The sequence below is a fragment of the Cyprinodon tularosa genome, unplaced genomic scaffold (assembly GCF_016077235.1).
Source record: "Cyprinodon tularosa strain WSP-4 unplaced genomic scaffold, ASM1607723v1 ctg754, whole genome shotgun sequence".
Taxonomy (NCBI): Eukaryota; Metazoa; Chordata; class Actinopteri; order Cyprinodontiformes; family Cyprinodontidae; genus Cyprinodon; species Cyprinodon tularosa.
In genome coordinates this window covers 181,624-206,902 of record NW_024039512.1, presented here as the reverse complement: position 1 = coordinate 206,902, position 25,279 = coordinate 181,624, and the positions used below count along the sequence as shown (strand labels likewise).

Sequence of the window (25,279 nt, the reverse complement as noted above, 5' to 3'; positions counted from 1 at the left end):
AGTAACAGACAGTACCTGGTTATTTAAATTTAGATCTGAATATTAAAACAATAAACACCAAAAATGTTCATTTTTTGCAATTGTAATGGACTGTGGTCATATGGTGACACAAAAAGAAGCGATGTTATGTACCTGCACAGTCTGAATAAGCTGTAGCATATAGATATCAAATAAAAATGGGCCAAAAGTGGGACTCTGAAACTAAATTATATGTGATCCATGTTTGTTGATTTAAAATAATCAAACTCGCAATATGACATCAGTGTAACATATACTCAAATATTCTAGTGGGAACATGTCGTTTTTCAGAGCTAAAGTGGGGCTTCACAAGGTTATAATTATTTGTCCATTAATGAGAAGCATGCTATTCCTCCTCCTGGTGTCAACACAGCAACATCACAATGGGGCATCTCAGGACTCTTGGAGGCCCTCATTAACTCCTTGGCTGCTTTCCCACACATGCCAGGGGATTTGTGTTTGTGTTGATAGCAGTGAGTTTTATTCACCATAGCCTAGTGAGTGATTTGTGTGGACTTTTTCATACCTCTGTGGAGTCGTATATATGCACCAATATCGTAAATTCTAGACAAGTTACCTGTGTCCCAATGTTCAAGTGAAAGTGAGAACCCTAAGACTTATCTCTCTTGTGGGGTTTCAAGGACCATTTATTTTTTTACTTAACTTTTTGAATTAACGGTTCGCTGCGAATCTATCCATTCCAACACTACAATCTTAAACACATCCATGCCTTTTCCTCTCTCCGCACAGCAGCTGACTGGATTTGCTGCTGTGCTTCGAAGGGCCTCCAGTGTCCCATTGTCACAAAGCAAGAAAAAACAAAGTGAATTGAGTTCTCATTTCCCCAGTAAAATAACCCAACTACATGAGAGCAGGTCATCTTTGGCCAGCAGCCAAAGTCTCCATTAGGGCCTCGTTGAAATCCTTTTGCTCTATGTGTGTGTGCGGGGTCAGAAATGGTTTAGTTTTTGCTGTATGAGCTACAGGCAGTCTTAAGCTTATGGTTGCCTTGATTTCCACTTTAAGACAAAAAACAAAGAATAGGGAGTTGTTCACGTAACAATGACAAAAAGATCATGAGCAGCTCCTGCTTTTTTGTTGCAGTAGCTTCCTTTTTTTTGTAATGTTTCCTGCTTCACTTGTTGAAAAATGACAACAGTACTTAAGGCGTTCTTCTTATCACTGCTTTTATGAAGACCAGATTTATAGAGAGCATGACTAAATGTCCTGTCAGGAGATCCTAAAGTAGCAGCCTTTCAAAATAGACCTTCCCAGTCAAACATCAGTTGAATGGCAGCTCACTTCCCTGCAAAATCCCCTCCAACTTCCAGCCACTGGAGTGACCCCCTCTTTCTCCTGGGCATGCATATTGTTTTTACTCTTGACGCCTCCATTTTACTGAATTACAGGTCTGACCAGGAGATGGTGCTTCTCTTTAGATCTTACTCCTCCAAAGTTAACATGTGACTCTCGGCTGCCTACTTACTTGCCCAGTCTGGCAGTTACATCAGTTGTCAGAAACCTTTTAAAAACCAAATACGTACACATTTTTGCTCTCTTCCCTACTAAATAAGTTTTCCCAGAGTACCAAAACTAAAACTGGGGAATCAGGGATTTCATTCTCTAATATAAACATTTTTGAGTAAAAAAGTACAGTAAAGTAATCATACTACTGTACACAGAACTGTTTGCCCTCGTATTTTTTTTTTTGGCATGTTTCTCACTCTGAGGTGTTTTAAGAACAAAAAAAAACATTTCAATCTTTGCTAAAGACAACAGGAGTAAACACAAAATGATGTTTTTAAATCAAGGCTTTTAACATTATGAGATCATAACGCAAGTTCCAGAGTTTTTGCAGAAATGTACCTCCCCTGGTTACAAGGTGAAATGACAACACTGTTGGGAACACGCATGGGAGAAGAGAAAACTGTCATTTATTTAGAAGCATAATGTCATCTGTGGCAAAAAAGTTACATATATATGGAAGTCATTTTGAACAGAGCATCTTACCATTTTAGCAACAGGAGGGAAATTACCATGGCACATCTCTGCTCCCTTCTAGTTGAAGTTTCCCACTGTTTACTGTTGTTTTATTCCATTGTGGATCAGACTGCAATTTGGCCCTTTTTTCACACTAGACAAAGTTTATTTTCTCACCCTTCTGTTGAGTCTTTGATTGGGTTTGAGAGCTGGTCTTTTGCAGAGATGGGAAGTAACGAAGTACAAATACTTCGTTACTGTACTCAATTATATTTTTCTGATATTTTTACTTTACTTTACTACTTATTTTTAATGGCGACTTTTTACTTCTACTCCTTACATTTTTACACAAATATCTGTACTTTCTACTCCTTACATTTTAAAAAATTGGCTCGTTACTTTAGTTTTAAATCATTTCAATGGAGTTACCGTTATTATTTTTCACGTCATCAATACCAAATTTAATCTAATTGGATGGGAATCTACGTTGCATTTGACGCACCACTACAAGATGAATCGACAGATTCGGCGGTATTCATTCGCAGCAAATCATTGCAGCTTGGCGGCGGTGGCGTTAGCATAGTAGTATGGACGACGAGATGATTGAAAATGAACACAAAGGAGATCTAGTCCTATTGGCAGACATCCATGTAAAATGTAGGCAATGGCATGAAAAAAGTGGTTTCTACTTTTACTTTTATACTTTAAGTAAATTTACAAGCCTGTACTTTGTTACTTTTACTTGAGTAAAGAAGTTTAATCAGTACTTCCACTTTTACCAGAGTATTTTTTTAACACAAGTATCTGTACTTTTAATCAAGTACGGAAAGTGAGTACTTTTGTCATCTCTGGTCTTTTGTGATCCATCTTCACAAACTCTCACCCCTGTAGTCTCACTGCAGCAGTACTCACACTCTTCATCTCCTGCTGTATCCAGGGTCTATGGTAGCAGTCTCAGTCCTCCCCAAAAACCACCTCCAGCTCTACCCCAGGCACTCCGAGGCCAGCCAAGAAAGATTGTCTCCCTAGCGCACTCTGGGTCTTCCTCCTGGAAGGACGACCTTGGAGATCTCAGTGGTGCAAGATGCACTTTGCTTTTGGGGGTTTTAGATAAACAAAACACAGCAAAAAAAGTATGTTCATGTTTCCCACTTTTAGATCTGTTAAGCGTATATTTTCATATTATGGCAGTCTCTATTACACCTTAACACTTTGTAACCTCCACTTTAATAGGTCATTTGAGTGAAATGCCCATCTTGAACCCATTACACGCACTGTTAGCTGAACCAAAACCAAGCTCTGCTAGTTGTCGGATTCTGCTGCAAGCTACAAGGTTAATGCATAATTTGGCAGTTAGGGGATTAAACACCTGGAAAGCTGCCATAAGTGCATATGTTACATTACTCATCAGCAGCTCCGGAGTAAATATGCAAGGATGCTAAGATAGATTTGCTTACTCCTGGGACTCATGTCTCATTAGTCAGACAAATTATCATTCTGACTCTGTAATGTAGTCGTATCTTGTGGATTCTTTATTTTGTCACCCAGGGCTGAAGAATATTTATAACTGTAAAACATTTTACTTGATGATTATATCTGAAGTCCCTTTAATGTCAGGGTACATGAATTGTCACCTTAAGACATCCTAAATCCAATTTTACTTAATATTATTATTGTTTTAATGTCGGGAATAGGAACCACATTGGATGGATTGCCTAACTGCTCTTTTAATCACTTTACAGCAGAATCGATGCAGATGAATGTGATCTGCTTCACTTAATCTTGTAAACAATCTCCATTTTTCAGTGTGCTTTGCAGTCTTTTAAATCAGGGTTATTTTTTTCCTTATGCATGGTTTCACAAATGTGTTGCATAAGGCTGAATTTGATCCTTTAGAACAAGGCTTAATGGAGTAGATTGATGATTTTATTACGTCGGCTTTAATGGGGTGTAATATCCCTATATTTAGCTCACTGTCTGAATACTGACATCCGATGGAGGCAAAGACTGCTGAGTTTGCACCAGCAGCAATCAACCTCAGATGGGCTCATTGCGGCAGGCTGCACAGCATCTGCATGCAGTCACCGATACAGTGCTGCCTCCAGTGGACGCAGAGGAAAACAGAACAATTGGTCCTGATCTGCATGAATGAGTGAAGCTTTGGCATTTTGGATCAATTCCCAGGACATAGATGCTTTGTCTGTGTTTCTGCTTTGCTGTGCCCAAGTTACCCTGATTGATAGTGAGATGCAGGCTCTCCATATAAAGAGGCAGGCCTACTTTTTTCCAGGGAGGAGGCCAGTGATCTTGATGATCTAACAGTGAAGCATATTAGTTACCAGACTATCAAAATAGACTATTTTAAAAACAAACCGCAGTACATATCCACACATAGCATTTTTATTACTCATATTAAACATAACTTATTTCTTCTCAGGGCTTTTTTCCTGGATCAGTCCAACATACCACCCAGCACTACACCCAAAGCCGCCCTCATAGATAAGGTAAGACTTGGCCTCATTTTGCATCAGTAAAACAATCTATTTGACTTTAGGGCCTCACATGTGCTTACAACAGCCAGAAGTTTACAAGCAACCATTATATGCATAAATATTTAAATAAGTATGGGCTTTTAAAGATGCATATGAATCTTTGTTTGCTTATGTTACAGCTCAAAATGTTATAAAGAGTAAAAATAGGCAGTTTGATTTCACTCAGATCGTGTTTTTCTTTTATGTTATTTTATATTTAACATGGCTATACTGTAGATTTAATTCAAGCTGAACTAAAGATACAAGCTCAAATAAATAACTGAATAACTTTTCCTTACCAGAAAGCAAACGAACCTTAGTTTTTGTCGAAATGAGTAAAGAACCGGCATATTTTACTTTTGTCTTCATTACAGTTGATTACCTCGAGTTCCTAACTCGGTTCAGCCACATTAAAATAAAAGGCTCCATGTTCATAATGTTCATTTATCACTATTTTGTCAGAAATTATGGAAAAACATTTATATAAACACCCCAGCGTCATTCAAAATGTAGCCTTCTAATTATGTCATTGCCCAAAGTACTGCCCTTATTCAGGTATGGCAATGGTTTATTCAACAAAAGAGTTATTTTTAATTCTTTTATTACCACCAAATCACTGCATATGGGGTGTGTCAGCAATTTGTTTTTCTCCTTTTAAATTGTCCCTGCAACTTTGAAGACTTTTCAGTCTTCAAAGTTGCTTTTCAGTAGCTGAAAGGTTACATTTTCTAGGACAAAATTCCCAACTGATGGCTGATTTTTCCATAATCCTAAATCTATTAAGTCAAAATGAATTGAGATTGTCTTTATATCATTGTAGACATGGTTGGGTGCTTACCCACTGGATGGTACAGTAGGAGAGGGTATTTAAAAGCTCCACTCCATCTCCTGTCCATAAACAAAAAAACAACAACTAAGGCTTTGTTCACACTGCAGCCTGAGCTGACCCAAATCCGATTTTTTTTGGCCCATATGCAACCTGAATCTGATCTTTTAATGGCAGTCTGAACAACACAGATCCGATTTTTTTCCAATGCGACCCAGGCCACATGGCTATGTGGTCCTGAATCTGATACAAAGCTGATCTTTTCAAATGCGACCTGTGTGTGAATGGCCAGGTCGGATTCATCCGACCTGAACGTCATTAATACCCGACAAAGGTCACTATTCTGCGTCTTGCTACGCAGAAGCGGCAGGAACAACAACAACAATGGCAGATGATGATGCGGCAAGCAGTATTTATGTTTAACCATATTGAAAAGATTTTGTTTTTATGGTTGGAAAAGACCGCTAGATGGGCGCCAGCACTACCATCCATGTTTACTTACGTAAATGCGGCACACTTGCGTTGTATGAATGCAGTTCACACAGGAGATCACATACAAGTGGCATTTATGTGGAAATATGAACGGCAACGCAAAAAAATGGGTTTTCACAAAAAAATCGGAATTGAGCATCAAGGCCTGCAGTGTGAACGTAGCCTAAATGTACACATTTTAGCTTGAACGTTTTAAGGTTTGGAGTTTTAGCTTACTATTTTACCTTAGTATATTACCTGTGTATTAAGTGAAGCTGAAGACTGCATAGTCATCAATTATTTTGCCATGTCAGAATTCACATTACAACAGTGGTCTCCCTTCCTAGAAAAGAGAAAGTGAGGAAATCAAAGAGGGGATCACTTTAATATTAATTAAAATATATTGGAAAATAGTCATAGAATACTGCAAGAAATGTTTTAATAAGTAATACCCTAAAAAACAAACAAAATGTTTTTAGAAACTAGAGTCTTGGATAAAAATGAGACATTTCTATTAAGCATTTTAATAGTGTCCAGAGAGAAGGAAGTACCAAATCTGACAACATGGTGGGAAATAACATCGGATATTTATAAAATGGAAAAGATGACCACTGCTATAAACAACAAGCAGGAATAGTTTAAGTCATGCTGGGAGAAGTGGATTGAAAAAAAATTCAAAAAGGCTCAGCTTTATTTGGAAAACGTGAGTCATTTGATTATGATGACTAATGGTACCTCCCTGTTCAAATTTTGTTCCCTTATTCTTATTTATTTCATTTACTTTTGAGATGGGAATGTGAATCAATCTGGAACAACACTGAGAAAAAAGAAACATACACACACAAAATATATATATATATATATATATATATATATATATATATATATATATATATATATATATATATATATATATATATATATATATATATATATATATATATATATATATATATATAATGCCGATGTTAAATGTACCAGTCAATTTAAAAACACTAAAAGCTTCCTGGCCTATTAGAGCTTTATGATCTGGAACAATTTTATGAGTTTCCCTCTGAACCATTTTGGCTGGCTAAATTTTTTCCCGTTATCCTGTGCTCTACTCTGCTGACTTTTTTTCTGTCCAGTTGATGCGACCTCTCAATGCTCTGGAGGAACTCTACCGTCTGATGGAGAGCTTTATCAGGTGCCGCCGTACCGCTGCCTGCCAGTACACAGCCTGTGGGGCTTCTGGTGTGGGGCTCCTCACTGTGGCGTCTGAGCTCTGCTCCCGTCTGGGAGCCACGCACGTCGTCATGTGCAACAGTGGTGTTCATCGGTGAGTCCAATCAGCCAATTAAAATGCAGTGAATTGTTTTAGATCTTGGGGCAGGAGAAATGCAGCACAGACCTGCACAAAGCCCATTTACACAGCGTTCACCTTTGCCATTTTACTCTACAGATTCAGTGCTGCTAATATCTTCGATTAGAGCCCCACTTTGTGTGAATTAACGCCAGGTATTCTTGTTAATTAGCCTCTTTGGTTTTCAATCCAAATTAAGGACTTTAAGGAGGCAGAGCCCTTTTTACACAGGAAGGCGACAGGTCAATTACCTCCTTTTTCATTGAATTCTATATGAGGTTCTGCACCTGTCGCTGGGGGTCTCATTCATCAGTGCTTGAAGACGGAAATATCCTGATCGTTTGTCACCCCTGATCCCCAGTTGCTGCTTTCATCTTCATCTCTAACTCCTTCACCCCGCCTGCTCACCAATCTCTCTGATACCATCTTTTCCTCACCCTCTGACAGTTTCCATATCTTTTTGTCTCCTTCTCACCCACCAGTGCGCCCATGCATTCTCTGCGTATGAGTGATGGCTTGACGAAGTGCTGCAATGGGAGGCAACAGCTCGCCTTAGCTTTAATCCAAAGTTTCTGCCTGTGCAATGAGTTCCACGACTTTATTTACTCACAAGTTGCATATATAACTGTGTTTTCTTTTTGAGCTGATTCAACTCCGTCTGACAGGGAGTCACAGTACACCGTAACATCAAAGTTGTCAAATCCCGTCATATTTAGGGTTATTTGGGTTGTGGTTCCTTAGAAATTACCTAAAGCTGAAGAAGGAAGACCGAGGAAGTGAAAATTAAACCTTTTCATGGAGCCAGATTACTACAAATACCAACACATCACTTTAAGTAAAAAGAAAAAAAAAGCAAGCAAGTGAAAAAGAAAACGAAACCAAGACAGTTGATTAGTAGTGTGAAACTGGATTCAGCAATGTGGCAGTCATCTAAGGCTGAATTGATTGGATTAGTTGATCTGATGGATGAGTTTTAATAAAAGCTGTTCCCAATTTGCAGCATATCTCTCCCATCCAGCTTTCTTTGCTCATCACCCACACATAAATTAGAACTTGGTGTCGGATCAGTTTTAGAGACACCTTTTGCTATGTTTACAGCTGCACATCTTTTAGGATTACATTTCTAACAGCTTTGCACAACTAGAGACAGATATTTTTACTTATTCCTTTTTTTTTTAAAACCCTTAAGCTCAATCAGATGGGATGAGAGACTGTGAACGGCGCTGCAGAAGGAGATTTGTGTTGCCTGAATGCTTAATTCTACCATCAGCCTTGATTAGCTTCCCTCTACTTGCAGAAGAGAAGCAGCAAACACCATGATACTGCCACCACAGTCGTTCACTAGGGCAAAGCCTAGCTTGCGTGATGAACGACACCTACAGCATCCATACGGATGTGCAGTGTTAGCTTTCATCTCACCCACTTGTTCTTCATGGTTAGACCAGAGATGGGCAACTCCAGGCCTCAAAGACATGCAGAAGAGTTGGCATTTGAGTAATACTGTCCATCCCTGATGCAGACCAAAATAATTTACTGTGTTCTCATTTCAGTCAGTAATAATCTAGTGTATGATTAGAGGTTGTCCATAATTGGCCGGTCAGTTTACTGTAGCTGAAAGAAAACTATGCTTATTTTTCTTTTATTATATGCCCATTGTATGAATGCATATTGTATTATTTTTTTTTCCTTTTGTATTTGATCTGTTTTTCCCTTCCTTCGTCTTTCACATATTTCCTCTTGGACTATGTTCTCCACTTTGGGTGTAAATGGGATGTGTTGGAACGACATAAAACAGATGGATATAAATCATCTCCCACTATCTCTCCAGCCCTAATGAACCTAGAAACTACGCTTCGTGCACACATACACAGATTTTGTGCATTTCCTTCATCCTGCTCCAGCTGACAAGATATTTAAAGATTCTCTCCGAGTGATTCCCCCACCCCCTCCTCTTCGTCGGCATAGAACCTAAAATGGGTGCTTAAAATATTCTGAGGTTTGAACTGTGAAAGGACATATTTTGCACCTCTTTAGTGTGTTACTACCTGATGCATCCTCCTGATGATTGTTAGGTTCATTACTTTTATCACACTGTCAGGCCTGTCATAAAGTTATGCGACTGAATCCCAGGGGATAAAGTCTTGATCTGATTGACTTCAAATAAGGACTTCTGGCAGCTATACCACCCCTGACGCACATCTGCTTGTTTTTTTTTTTTTTTCCCCTTTCTCATTTAGAGATAATAAACAAACAGCTCAGATTTCCTAATAACTCCATGGTGGTGGTTATTGAATGAAAGCAAACCTTGCAGCCTCAGAGCTTTGGACAGTTTAATTTGGAGTGAAAAGACCCAATCGATACACAGGCGCTTCTTGGTGTCAAAGAAAGGTCAACTGAGCAGCTTTGACACTTGTCACTGCCTCACTAAGGATTTATCAATGAGCAGCATTGTGTTTGTGTGTGCTAAGGTGAAGACCAGAAATCTGAATACACACAGCGTAGAAAATAAGTTAGCCTGATTAAAATAATTATATATTATAAATATATTCAACAAATTTGAAATGGTGCTTGGTTTACTAAAATGAAAATGGCAGGTAAAGAGTATGTAAAGCATGATGGGAAATTAGAAGCAAAAATGCATAGCTAGCCAATAAAAAAGCTGATTGTATTTAAAAGCAATCCTGCTTCACATTAGCTGTTTTACACATTAGTGATGGTTTAGCACCAACCACTCTTATACAGTATGCTGGTGTTTAATATGGCAAAACATATTTATGGTATTGATTATGGTGGCATTTTTGAACTCCTAGGTCTTCACCTTTAGTGCCCTTCTTTAGAGTATTTTACCGTTAATCTTCCAGAAAAGTTCTGACAGAGTAATCCAAATGAATAATTTTTAAGAGTTATATGAGACAGTGGTTTTTCGAACTGGGTCCTCGGGACTGACCGCCCGGCATGTTTTATATGCATTTCTGCTGCAGCACATCTGCATAAAATGATTGAATGGGTGATAAGCAGGCCCCTCACCAACTTAGTTAAGTCGTGTGTGAAGAGGTGGGGAAATATTTAAAACCTGCAGGACAGTGGGTCTTGAGGACAAAGTTTGAAAACCAGTGATCTAAGGCTACATTTATACTGCAGTCTAAAGTGACCCAAATCCGTAAGCCTATATGCAGCCTGTACAGTATCTGATCTTCTCATCACAGTCTGAATACAGAGTTGATTTTTTTCCTCAATGCGATCCAGGTCACTTGGCTATGTGGTCCTGAATCTGCTCTTTTCAAATGCAACCTGTGTCTGATCGGCCACATCGCATTCATCCAACCTGTATTCCATTAATACTCAACAAAGGTGACTATTCTGCGTCTTGCTACGCAGAAGCAGGGAGAAAAAAAATAACCATGGCAGATGATGAGGCGGATCTTTATTTTCAACCTTCTTGAAAAGATTATGTCTTTAATGCACTATCTGAGGTTGGGAAAGAAATAAAATACTGCAAGATGCGCTCCAGCACTACCATGCATGTTTACTTCCATAAATACAGAGCAGTATTACACCTATGTTTGGAAATGTGAACAACCACGCAAAAGAATCGGATTTCACACAAAAAAAAAAAAAAAAAAAAAATCAGAATTGAACATTAAGGCCTGCAGTGTGAACATAGCCTAAGAGACTGGAATCATTAGCAAGCTATTCAGAAAAAACTGAAAAACTACTAATGCAGTCAGTTGCAATGTACTATATAAATGCACACTACAAGACTGTACAATCCAAAAACATAACAGATAAGAATTTTAAAACAGCTGATCCATATGCTCCACCTTTCAACATTTGATTCTCATGATTTTTATGACATAGAATGAATGGAGAACTGATTATGTACAATATTAACAGCAATCTGAGGAATAAACTCTTTACTAAAACAGGGATCCCAGATGGATTCTAGAAAGCTGGTTTCAGAAAAAGAAAATAAAGCTGATTGAGTGGCTCAGTAAATGATGCTACTTAAATCATATAAAGGTTCTGCATAAAGAACTGATTTTATATGGGTTTTAATTGGGTCTCACTTGTACAATGCATGTCATTAATTTCTCCTTACAGGAACCATCTGAAAGTGATTGTTTCCTGAAAAGGTTTCCGTGTATTTCAGTTCACAATCTCATTTATGGATTATCTAGTGATTAGTATCCGTTTGTTTAATAGCATGAATAGTGTCACACTATTTTGGTGTGAATTCATTGTTAATAGTCCCATTTGAAACTATTTTGCTCAGAAATCAATTGTGTTCAATATTTACTACAGTACGTATTTTATCCACTGTACATGACTAAAAACGACATTTGCTGCAGCTAATGAATCACAGGCTCATGTCAAGACTCCTTTAACACACATTACATGCTTATGTGAATCTCTCCCAAACGAAACACACTGACTTGTCCTTGGACCCTTTTCCTCTTCACCACAGTAAGCATAAATCTTGAGGAGTCTCTTCAGGTGCTGACAGACAACCTCTAGCTTCAGTCTCCTTCTGCTCATTCTAATAAAAACCCAAAACATTAGCCATGGAGGCTTTTTTAAGGCTCAGAAGATGCATGTTTCCTTGCTGTGACTAACTCAGCGAGGAAATGAGCAAACACCAAGCAGGAGGGATAAAATGGTAATGACGGCTTACAAAAAATAACCAAAATATGCTCATGCAAATGGGACATGCTTGAAATAAATTTTAACTTGCCTTCTGTGGATGGAAGAAAAGACATTTTAGCATTCTCTTTGTTTTTCGTTCATGTTTATCCTCATTTGGACTAAATACATTTTTAAGATTAAATGGGGTTGGAAGTTAAACATAGCTGAGCTCCTTGACTTTCAATTAGAGACTCAAAGTCTACACTTGTGTTCTTATCCAACCTACAGATGCACTTTGAGTGTCACATTGGAGCAGGCTATCCTGTTGGCTCGAAATCATGGCCTTCCCCCCCGCTGCATCATGCAGGCTACTGATGTCATGAGGAAACAGGTAAGACAGTCATTGACCAAAGATGACTTTGCCAAAGAAGCTGACTGTTAACACTGTCTTTCATTCAAGCTTGTGGAACAAAAATGGTCTACAAGTTATTTGTAAAGCTGCAAACTTTAAAGAGTTGTTAAGAGTTTGCCTAACATCACAAAATATGCTTTATTTATATTTATTTTTTTATTTATCCTTTATTTAACCAGGTAATACCCATTGAGATTAAAAATCTCTTTTGCAAGGGAGACCTGGCCAAGATAGGCATCAAAATTACATCACATCATTACATACGTACAAGACACACACATAAAAGCCAAATATGCACTTACAATAAAATTTCAATTAAAACATTGACATGTGAGGGAGTCTAACTCAAAACATCTAATTCTCAGCTTAAAAGTATTCAAAGGAACCAATTTACTAAGTTTCAAGTTATTTTGCAGCAAATTCCATGTAAAGGGAGCAGAGTAAGCAAAGGCCTTTTTACCCAGCTCAGTACTGACACGTGGGACAGAAAACAAGACAACAGCCTGAGAACGGAGAGAGTAATGACTTTTTTTCATAAGAAATGAACATAAATAAGATGGAAGCGCACCAAGAATAGCCTTATATATTAATAGAGGTGATGATGCGAGGAACCAACCTTCAATATCCAATCTGTCTCTGAAAGTAAAATTTTGGGGATTTCTTAATGTTTTCTGCAAGGCATTTGCCCACACCATGAAAACATCCATTATGGGCATTAAAGACCTTTTTATAATTGTGCTTGATGGATAAGTAAATGTGCTAGACTGCTACCCCATAAAATAATCGTATTTAGGAAGAATAACAGACACCAAACCAAACAATGCATTGCTAGTTAAGGAAAACCACAAGGAAAATTGCATTGATGCAGACGTTCACGCTAAAAGCATGAACCTGCCAAATGCTGCAGTGAAACTGGGAAAAGAAACTCTGTTTGTTTATATATGTAGCACTGACCTGAAGGTAAATGTTAGAACAGCCGCTAACTAGGCTGTGTTATATGCTCTTCGTTTTGCTCTAAACCATTACAGATCATGGATCTTTTCTGCAGACATAATTGTTTGCTGCAGTTAGTATCTGTCTCTTTTTAGATTTAGGACCCAATATTCAAGCAGACAGATCTGGAAGATTTGAAACAATTCTTTAAGCAGTAAGCACGCAGCAGTTCTTCAGTTTGGGCGGCTAAACCGTATCCTCTGTAGGAGTAGAAAATCAGGTCAGTGACTCAGAAGTAAAGGCTGACAAGGGCTAACAGCAATAGTCACTGACCTGGTTTAGAGTTCAACCCGATCTCAGAAGAAGGAAATGGATCCGAGAGGGAAATTGTCTTCCGCTTGCGGCAGTTGCCGCCCTCCAGAGCTCCAAGGGATGTCCAGAGCTGATGCCAGCCGACGCCGAGGGGCAACGGTGTCCAGAAGGGGACATCCTGAGCTGAAGTTGAAGGAGAACCAGGTTTAGAGACAAGAAAATCGGAGAGCCGGGGCGGTGCAAAATGAGTATCCAAGCCGAGGTCAGAAGAACAGTCGAAGTTCAATAAGCCGGTAGAATCCAGGGATAAGTTCAGACAGATCAGACTACCAGAGCAGACAGGGCCAAAGCAAAACTCGGGATCCACAAGACAGAAACAGGTCACATAATGAGATAATGAGCGCAGGGCAGAGCAAAGCAGATGAGTGAAAAGTAGAAAAAACCCTGCTTATGGTGCCAAGATCATGACATGTGGACCACATAGTCCAGTGGACCAACTAGTCCACCTCCTGTCAAGGTTGACCATATTAACCTTCATGTGAACTTGCAAAATATTCATCCCTTTAAAAATGTAGCTTTACATAGGCAGTTAACAGCCCGCAGGGCTGATTTCCCTTTAACTTTAAAACATGCAGCTACTTCTATTATATCACAAACATAATTAGATCAAAGATGAAAGGTCCTTACTGGGAGCCTAGAACTGTAGTGGGTTTTATAGGCTTTAGTTTGGTCATCTGACTGATTTCTGATTGGCTGCACCTCAATCTGCTTGTCCTTTCTCTAATCTTTTCTTCTATTACTGCTTTATGAGAAAAAACATATATATACATATATAACCATGTAAGGAAGCTCTGAATTTAAGGGAAAAATGTCAGCCTAGAATATTTTTATGGAAAAAAACTCTCAAGCTTCAGTCCTGACTGTTTTGCATGTGTGTTTCGGGTCAAGGGTGGAAATTCCATCTTTTCTTAAGCACATAGAGATTTTCACTCTATAAAGCCCTCAGCCGTGACCAAATCTTGGCTAGCTGCTTCGTGTCTTTTTTTTTAAAGTGTAGTCTGGATGGTTATGTAGCTGCTTGAAATGGAGAAGTCAAACAGCTAAGATTTTGCATAACTTTAAATGTTTTAAGTTGTAGTCTCAGAAAAAAATGAGATTTTAGCGGTGTGGACACCACTCTATTGTGTGGGATTTTGTTTTCCGATTTTTTTTTTTGTCACATTGTGTACAGTTTATCAACAAAAATAGTGAGCCAAGTCTGGTTGGATATATATATATATATATATATATATATATATATATATATATATATATATATATATATATATATATATATATATGTATATATGTATATATATATATATGTATATATATATATATGTATATATATATATATGTATATATATATATATGTATATATATATATATATGTATATGTATATATATATGTATATGTATATGTATGTATATATGTATATGTATATATATATGTATATGTATATATGTATATGTATATATGTATATATGTATATGTATATATGTATATGTATATATATATATGTATATTTATGTATATGTATATATATATATATATATATATATATATATATACAGGTGCTGGTCATAAAATTAGAATATCATGAAAAAGTAGATTGATTTCAGTAATTCCATTTAAAAAGTGAAACTTGTATATTATATTCATACATTACATACAAACTCATATATTTCAGATGTTTTTTTCGTTTAATTTTGATGATTACAAATGACAACAAATGAAAATCTCAAATTCATCATATCAGAAAATTAGAATATTGTGAAAAGGTTCAAAATTGATGGCCCCTGGTGCCACACTCTAATCAGCTAATTAACTCAAACCACCTGCAAAAGCCTTTAAATGGTCTTTCAGTCTAGTTCTATAGGCTACACAATCATGGGGAAGACTGCTGACTTGACAGTTGTCCAAAAGACGACCATCGACACCTTGCACAAGGAGGGCAAGACACAAAAGGTCATCGCTAAAGAGGCTGGCTGTTCACAGAGCTCAGTGTCCAAGCACATTAATAGAGAGGCGAAGGGAAGGAAAAGATGTGGTCGAAAAAAGTGTACAAGCAAGAGAGATAACCGCACCCTGGAGAGGATTGTGAAACGAAACCCCTTCAAAAATGTGGGGGAGATTCACAAAGAGTGGACTGCAGCTGGAGTGAGTGCTTCAAGAACCACCACACACAGACGTATGAAAGACATGGGTTTCTGCTGTCGCATTCCTTGTGTCAAGCCACTCTTGAACCACAGACAGCGTCAGAAGCGTCTTGCCTGGGCTAAAGAGAAACAGGACTGGACTGCTGGTGAGTGGTCCAAAGTCATGTTCTCTGATGAAAGTAAATTTTGCATTTCCTTTGGAAATCAAGGTCCCAGAGTCTGGAGGAAAAGAAGAGAGGCACTTCATCCACGTTGCTTGAAGTCCAGTGTAAAGTTTCCACAGTCAGTGATGGTTTGGGGTGCCATGTCATCTGCTGGTGTTGGTCCATTGTGTTTTCTGAGGTCCAGGGTCAACGCAGCCACATACCAGGAAGTTTTAGAGCACTTCATGCTTCCTGCAGCTGACCAACTTTTTGGAGATGCAGATTTCATTTTCCAACAGGACTTGGCACCTGCACACAGTGCCAAAGCTACCAGTACCTGGTTGAAGGACCATGGTATCCCTGTTCTTAATTGGCCAGCAAACTCTCCTGACCTTAACCCCATAGAAAATCTATGGGGTATTGTGAAGAAGAAGATGCAATACACCAGACCCAACAATTCAGAAGAGCTAAAAGCCACTATTAGAGCAACCTGGGCTATCATAACACCTGAGCAGGGCCACAGACTGATCGACTCCATGCCACGCCGCATTGCTGCAGTAATACAGGCCAAAGGAGGCCCAACTAAATACTGAGTGCTGTACATGCTCATACTTTTCATGTTCATACTTTTCAGTTGGCCAACATTTCTATAAATCCTTTGTTTTTATTGGTCTTCAGTAATATTCTAATTTTCTGATATGATGAATTTGAGATTTTCATTTGTTGTCATTTGTAATCATCAAAATTAAACAAAATAAACATCTGAAATATATGAGTTTGTATGTAATGTATGAATATAATATAGAAGTTTCACTTTTTAAATGGAATTACTGAAATCAATCTACTTTTTCATGATATTCTAATTTTATGACCAGCACCTGTATGTATATATATATGTATATATATATATATATATGTATATATGTATATATATATATATATATGTATATATGTATATATATATATGTATATATGTATATATATATATATGTATATATATATATATATATGTATATATATATATGTATATATATATATGTATATATATATATGTATATATATACATGTATATATATATATGTATATATGTATATATATATATGTATATATGTATATATATATATGTATATATATACATGTATATATGTATATATATACATGTATATATATATATGTATATATGTATATATATATATGTATATATATACATGTATATATGTATATATATACATGTATATATATATATGTATATATGTATATGTATATATGTATATATATATATATATATATGTATATATATATATGTATATATATATATGTATATATATGTATATATATGTATATGTATATATATGTATATGTATATATATATATGTATATATATATGTATATATGTATATATATATGTATATATATGTATATATATGTATATATATATATGTATATATATGTATATATATATATGTATATATATGTATATATATATATATGTATATATATGTATATATATGTATATGTATATATATGTATATATATGTATATGTATATATATGTATATATATATATATGTATATGTCTACAAACCTACGCATGCACCCAGGTGTATTGGTTATTTAGAAACTGGGTGATGAAAAAGATTACTGTAAGTGCATAGCTAAATGGCATGTTTTCTTCCTCCCTGACTCTCAAAAGGTTATTCGCTCATCACCCAAGAAGAATCCTGTCAGATAAATGTTTTACATCTACTGTACTGTGTGAGACTTGTGGGTGCATTGGTTCCATAATGGCCAAACTGTCAGTTAAGGTTAAATATGTCATTTTCTAAGATATCCAAATAACCCCAATTCTACATCTGAATGTTCAAATTTGAACACCTAAGAAGATGCAAAAGAATCACTTTATCGATCAAACTATCAAAGTGCATTCATAAAAAGCTTTACACACCAAAGTAACCAAAGGGCTGTGCAGGTCCATGAAACAGAGAAATGAATTTGCAATAAAATACATGACAATGGTCAAATCAACTGAACAAAAGCAGTTACAAAAGTGAGAAAGGTATTTTTCTGAGACATGGGTGTAAATAAATTGCAATATACAAATGCACACTGCAAATCCACAAAGTAATCTGCACTTATAATACACAAAAATAAGAGTAACCATAATTTCCACTCAATTCAATCAAGATTGCACCAGGGATTGCTGCCTGGGTACATACAGCACTGTAGGTCTGGAATTATGTACTGTACTTATGCTGGCCAAAAGTATTGACAGAAAATGCAAAATTTCTCCCAGAAAATGACTGCAATTACAAGTTCTTTGGTATTGATATCCTCATTTATTTTGCTTGCAATGACAAAACACAAAAATAATTGGCACTCTTTGAGAAATCATGTGATGCTTGTCTGATTTGTGTAATTAACAGCACTCTTTTACTAACCTGTGGCACATAACAGGTGGTGGCAATACCTAAATTACACTTGCAGCCAGTTAAAATTGATTACAGATGACTCAACCTCAGTGCTGTGTCCATGTGTGTACCACAAGATCAAAGAACTGTCCGAGGACTTAAACAAAATTGTGAGGCAGCATGTGCAATCTCAAGGCTACAAGTGTATCTCCAAAGGCCTGAATGTTCCTGTATCTACAGTGCGCAGTTTCATCAAGACATTTAAAGCACATGATACTGTGGCTCATGTAGCACATGACATAAAAAAGAGAGACTGTAGTTTGTCAAAACATTTCTGAGTGTTTTCTGGTCAGATGAGATAAAAGTACAGCTTTTTGGGAAAAGGCATCAACATGGATTTTAGAGGAGAAAAAACGAGGCCTTCAAAGAAAAGAACACTCTCTCTAACATGTCGGAGGTTCTCTGATGTTTTGGGGTTCCTTTGCTGCCTCTGGCACTTGGCTGCTTGTGTATGTGTGGCATTATGAAGTCTGAAGACTACCAACAAATTTGGCAGCACAATGTAGGCCCCAGTGTGAGAAGGCTGGGTCTCCCTCAGGAGTCATGGCAGGACAATGACCCAAAACATACTTCAAACAGCACTACAAAATGGTTTGAGAGAAAACACACTAAAGACCTCTAAAGTGACCAGCAATGAGTCCTGACCTGAATCCCATAGAAAGCGGATTTTCACAGTTGCTGTATTTTGTATAAAGCTTGTGCCAGAGATGGGAAATGTGGAGTCAACGAGTCATCTCCATGTCATGTATTTGTTCTACCCACCTACTGAAGCAGGTGAGTCCAATCTTCACCATGAATCAACCTGTGCATATTGGACTCACCTGGTTAATTGGCTGGGTAGATTAAATACATGACATGAAGATGACTTGTTGACTTCACATTTCACATTTCTGGCTTGTGCTACCAAGTATTAGGCTGCCAATACTTTTGTCCGGCCCACTTTTGGAGTTTTGTGCCAAACTTGCAAAATATTGTTTGCAATCAGATTGGTAAAAAGTTTCCATGAAGGGAAACCAGATGATAAGATATCGGCATTGACTTGCAGGACACACTCCTCCTTGTTGAGCATTTTGTCGTTGGCTCATCAGCAATCCCTCCCACTTGGTGCCCGTACAGGGACAGTATAGAAGAAAACAGGAAGAAACCTCCAGCAGAACCAGGCTCAGTGTGAGCAGCCATCTGTTGTTGCCGACTGGGGTTTAAGAAGATACAAGAAAACTAACAGAAAGAAGCAGATATGCAGAATATAATGGTAAAAACATTGTTCTACTGCGGTTGCCATCTTGACTACTTGGTTGCCAAAGTCGCGCCTTACCAAGCTGTGATTGGTCCGGTCATATTCAGACTGGAGAGTCTGAGCCTGCCTAGACTAATGAGCTCTGTACTGAAAACACATGGCATGGGTTAGTCTGGTTGGGTTAGCTCAAACCAACAACACACTAGTTACAAAGTGAACCCCTACTTTTGGAAAAACATAAATGAAATGTTAATATTTGCACATGTTATAATCCATTACTCCATTTTACTCTTTATAGAGTTACAGAACTGATGCTTGCTGATCAGATGGCCAGCATCAATATTTCAGTTTCACACTATGCATTGCAGAAATTGGTATTTTGAAAGATGTTGTCACCTTAATGACAGGTGGCACTACTTTATTTTCCACCCCATTGGGCTACTCTCTGTGATTTGAAAGAAATAAAAGTGCCTCAGTGCTTTTCTCTATGCATGTTAGAACCTCAGAAAACTTCCATATTTTAAGCACTTTGACAGAAATCTTCTTAAAAGGACTAAATTGACAGAATGACAGAAGTTTTTGTTAATTTGCTGGTTAGACTCAAACCAAATATTGCATTCAATTAACTTCTTCTACCACATACTAAAAAAATAATTTTGTGTTTGTTAGTAAGAATGATGCCATCAATTAGTTTCAGACCATGTAGAATCTAAATTACTGTAAAAGAAACAAAACTTTACTGATCTTAACCGGTCTCGTCCTTCAGTGACTTTAGGGGACATCTCTGTCTAGAGGCCTGAGAATGGATTGCAGTGATAGGAATCGAATAATTGCTGATGCTATCCTGTTGTCTGGACCGAACTCTGGGCTGACAGCAGAGTTGTAATCGAGAGGTCAGCTAATGCACTCTTGGCCAGATATTCAGTCTGCTAGAATGCTGATGACCTCCCTAAAGGAGGACTTGGAGAGTGTGTTTCTTTGCTCTCGTTTGTGCAGCACAAACACAAAGAGTATCTGTAAGTGCAAGTGTTCTCTCTACCATAAACTGAAAGTTGCAACCTCCAACTCTGAAGGGAGTAGATTTGCAGACTCTGTACATGACCAGAAAGCTAGAAGGACCTTATAAGAAAAACAACAACACATGCTCCTGACTGAGCAATATAAAGCTCTACAAAACACCAGCACACTCAGCAGCCCAATTAATCTTTCAAATTCCTTACCACTTGTTTTCTTATCCTAATAAAGCATTTTTCTGCATTTACTGCGTTGCTTTGATCATTAAAAAAAAGAACTGCACTGCCAGTAGCAATCGCTTCAAATCCTCTGTGTCCTCATTCCCAGCATGACATTTACTTTCTATCCTACAATATTCATAGGATGCTGTTAAGCTTAGAATTTATATACTTTTTCCTTCTGTTCTCTGACAGTCATTGTATGCCTGTAAGTAAGCTGTCTCAGCGGGGGGGAAAAAAGAGCATCTCACTTAAGAAAAACTGGCTCTAGTAATGTGCATTACCCAAAGTGGTGTCCATTAAAAGCTGCACTGTGAGCATAAGGCATTTTAACAATTTGTGCATGTTGTGTTTCGGATTTTATAGCCAAAAGCTGTTCAACAAGCTAAGCCAACAGGAACCTGTAGAGAGATTAGCAGTAAAACGGGTAAAATAGACAGAGCTGTATAACTTTTCATCTTCTCCTGTTTCTAAAGATGAATTATAAGCGTATACAGCATTTAGAAATAAGGAAAAAAATTACAGAAAAATATATAATTAATCATCATTACTAAATAATGCAAGGCTGTGTCTCAGTCTGAGGGCTCTTTTTCTAGTTGTAAAGGTTTTAAATTCTATTTTGCTTGTGTAACTTCTACTACTGGTCAATCTACACCTGGCTGCGATGACATTAACTATGTTTGTCTTTTAGGGAGCAAGAGTTCAGAACTCTGCCAAAAATCTGGGAGTGAGAGACCGAACACCATCCTCAGTCCCAAGGTAAGCACCGCTTAATGAAACCTAGGATTTTGTTTTTACCTATAAGATTAGAGATTACAGGTCTGGGTAGGTGTACGTAGAAGCAGAAAAGCAGGAATTGTATTTGTATTTATAAATAAACATATCCTCAGGTTCAATTTGTACAAAAACTGTTGCCCCACTAAGATTATCTACTTTCTCACTGTCAAGCTCATTGCTCAAATTTATCAACAATGGCTTCAGTTCCCAGATTGTATAAATTAAGGCTGAATCAATTACTTGGATTAATTTTGTATATATGATTAAAAATTTCTCGTCCATCACTATGCTCTATCCAGAACTCTTTAATGGAAAAAGTTTTCTTTTCAGTTGGTTTAAATTCTGTAAAAAATAATCTTTAAGGAAACTTTTGTTATCCGATTATTAATCAATTAGTCGAAAATATTATCAAAAGATTAATTGATTTGCAAAATGATGAGTAGTTGCAGCCCTAGTATGTCAATATTTTTTATAGATCTGCAAAAAGTCCTTAAAAAATCTAAAAAAAAAAACGAAAAACTAAATATATTGTTAATAATCAACTGTACCATTAGTTGCTTCTAGTGTTTTTAGTATTGCTTAAAGTAGGCCGAGTGACATTCTTTTAGGGAAATATGTCTTGTATTGTAAATATATACTTAGTTGTTTTTTTTTAAATATATGTTACATTTATATTGGGAGTGTTTATTGTGCACACTTACCCAGGGACTGCAGATGGAAAGTAGCTTAAACTAAGTCTAGTTCAGCTTTTCTATATTCTCCTTGACAAATAAAAATCCAGCTAAATGTATTGAAATGCCTGAAGCTGCCAGCTGTTAATTTTATTTACATTAGGACAGAGATGGGTGCACTCACCAGCAGTTAAGGACTGTCTCAGCCATTTAGCAACAGCAAACACTCTAGCCTCTGTGGGATGGGCAGCCCTTCTGAACCTTTTAGTCAGAATTTATGAACGTGGCTAAGTAACGGGCTGAGTGGGGTTTTACATGCGTTTCCATGGAGGAGAAACTACTGCACTCGCTGTGTCTTTCTTCATAAGTCATTTGAGGATTCCCTCTCAAATCGACTCTTTCTGTGGTGTTATAAAATTTCTCTCCCTTGAGATTTAAAAGACACAACTATTTGATTTGAGTCCTGATGCCCCTTTAATCCCTGCAGCTGCTTGGCCGACGGCTACGAAACCATTGAGATCACTGTTTACTGTCCCTGCATGCGTTTGAATGCCTTACGCTGCTGCATGTCGTACGTAATGGTGTGTCATGTCCTGTTTTTGTTTCTCTGATCAGGTTGTACAAGCTGTGTCAGCCTCCTCCCCCAGATGGAGATCCATAATGCATTGCACTGGAGAACATGCCGAAACGTTCTTCAGGTTCAGCAGTCAAACTTCGCCCTCCACCAGTATGCTTATCTAGCTGAAGACAGTGCCTCGTGTCTGTCCATTCCAGCTGCCTGTAATGTAAATAAAGTTTTAAATAGTATTTTAATGCTTTTTATTTTGACTGTTGTACTTTATAAAAAATATTTTGGGGGTTTTTCTATGTAAATTGTATCAAATACAATATTGTGTTTGAATGAGAATGCAAAAAGGGAACACGCACCCCATTATGTTAACTGTTTTTATATAATAAGTTTAAAATTAGATTTGTTTCTGAGAAAGGCATTTTCATTTTATGCTAAAGTACTTTGAATCTTGTCATATTTATGCTGCTGTGCAAACACTCATACCCTTTTAAACGCTTTACAAATATCAGTATATTTCATTGAGATTTTTATTTGATAGAAAAAAACAGAGACAATTAATTGTGTAGATTTTATGAAGGAAGATATATTAAGATTTTTACAGATAAGAATAAAAAAAGCCCAAGCTGTATGTGTGTTTGGCCCCTGAGTAAATGCTTGGTAGGATAACCTTTTGCAGCAATTAGAAATCCCACGTTTTCTTTTTATTCTGCTGTATTTCCGTCAGATGTCTTATTGTAGATGTTGAAGTCTTTGCCAAATTTTTCATTGCAAAACAGAAACTCAGTCAGATTGAATAGAGAATGTCTGTTAACATTCATTTTCATTTTGTTTTTTTATATTCTCAGTTCAAAATTTAGTTTTCGATTTTGACCGGGCCATTTTAAAACTGCATGTTTTGATTTGTTCAGTTGGAAACTTACTCTTGGCCACAGTTACAGGGACTTTTTCTGATTTAAGAAGCTTTTCTTCCATGATTGCTGTGGCGCCATCCTGCCTCGATAGCCCTGCTACCAAAATCATCCTCTAAAGCTTGGAACAGTAGGGCTGCTGGATTCAGGATGATGCCCAGTGTTTGTTTTTAAGGCTCACCTTTTACTAGATGACCTTCTTGTCCACACAGATTATGCCACACTGCAAACTTGACTGGATGTGTCCTTTATTTGTTGTTGTTAAGGCCTTCTTCTTGTAAATCTTCCACAAAGGCCTTATTTGAGTCCTTAATTAATTGTTGTCATGGTTACAGATTCACCCACCAGAGCTCTAGATCTCTGCAACTCCTCCAGAGTCACTTTGAGCCTCCTGCTATTTTTTGTTCTGTATAATGCTTTCTTTTCCTGAACTGTTTGGGTGGGTGGCCATGACCCAGAACTCTGGCAGATGTTTTGGACCTTAATTAAATTTACCAGCTAGTCTCTTTTCAATTTCTTCACAGCTTTAACCCTGCTGTGTTCCTCTTTCTTTTTGCTTCTGTTTGTTCATTTTAAGTTTTCTTAAGGACTCTATTCTCTAATTAATGTGAAGGTACGGTTCCCATTTCCTTTTTGGGGGGTATCTGAGTAAGGTAGGACAAAGACATATGCATAATATTCTTTTTAGATTTTTATTTGTAAAATTTATTTTTTTATTAAATCATGCCTTTCACTTCTGCATTGCTTTATCATAAAACAATTGCATGTCTTTTATTTAACATTAAATGCATAAATATTGAAAACTTTTATAAGGCTATATAAAGAAAATAAAACGGTTTAAAATTAATTAGTCTTGCTTATATCAGATCCCTATCTGTCTGGTTCTGTTGGTGCTTTTAGTTGCCGTATCTGTTCCTTTTTTGAAAAAATCATTGCGCTTTTAATGGGATGCTGTTATAAATGCAAAAGTGGCTAAACCCGCCACCACTGTCATTTTGCTTTTCCCTATTTCATACAGATGTCTGTACATGCTTTATGCTCATTAAGACTTGTTGATTAATCAGAATTACAGGGTTGGATTTAAAGAATGGAACATTATGTTTTTATACAGTCAGTACTCAGGATTAAACTGCCTGTATCTTACTTTTTATTTGATGTAGCTGAATTCTATGCAAAAAAAAAGAGATAATAAAAACCCAATAAGCTGTTCTAGTGTTTCTATATACAACTCTGTGATAAATGTAAAAAAAGAGGGAATTTAATGCATATTTCATTTAATCATTTGTAAATCTATTAAAACAGATAACTTGCATAAATTGCTGTGTTTTTGTGGAAGAACTGAGATCATCATTCACCCCCAAATACCTTCCTTTGTGATTGTCTTATAATTCTTTAAGAGACTTTTTAGGCATTTTTGTGTTTTATTTTTTTAAAACATGTTAGAAAATCTACCATCTAATAAGACTGAAAAAATCTGAACTGTTATACAGATCTTCTAAAGTGTAATGCTGTAATTCTTTTTCCTACAAAGGTGAGAAGAGGATTTAGAGAACTCATACTGGAATAAAAGCTAATCCTGCTGTGAAGAAATGAATTTAATTCCTTTCCTGTTGAAAATGAGTCTGT

General features: G+C 36.9%; 1 protein-coding gene across 2 annotated transcripts in view; it reads left to right on the top strand.

Moving 5' to 3' along the window:
* prex2 (phosphatidylinositol-3,4,5-trisphosphate-dependent Rac exchange factor 2) overlaps positions 1-25,001 on the top strand; it is a 128,676-nt gene extending 103,675 nt beyond the window's left edge. For both annotated transcript variants that reach the window (XM_038270201.1, XM_038270200.1), the window contains exons 36-40: positions 4,436-4,502; positions 6,954-7,144; positions 12,080-12,182; positions 21,418-21,485; positions 22,790-25,001. In XM_038270201.1, the coding sequence (XP_038126129.1) occupies positions 4,436-4,502; positions 6,954-7,144; positions 12,080-12,182; positions 21,418-21,485; positions 22,790-22,835 (475 nt within the window). In that variant the 3' untranslated portion in view covers positions 22,836-25,001. The remainder of the gene's footprint in view (positions 1-4,435; positions 4,503-6,953; positions 7,145-12,079; positions 12,183-21,417; positions 21,486-22,789) is intronic.
* The last annotated feature ends 278 nt before the right edge of the window (positions 25,002-25,279 follow it).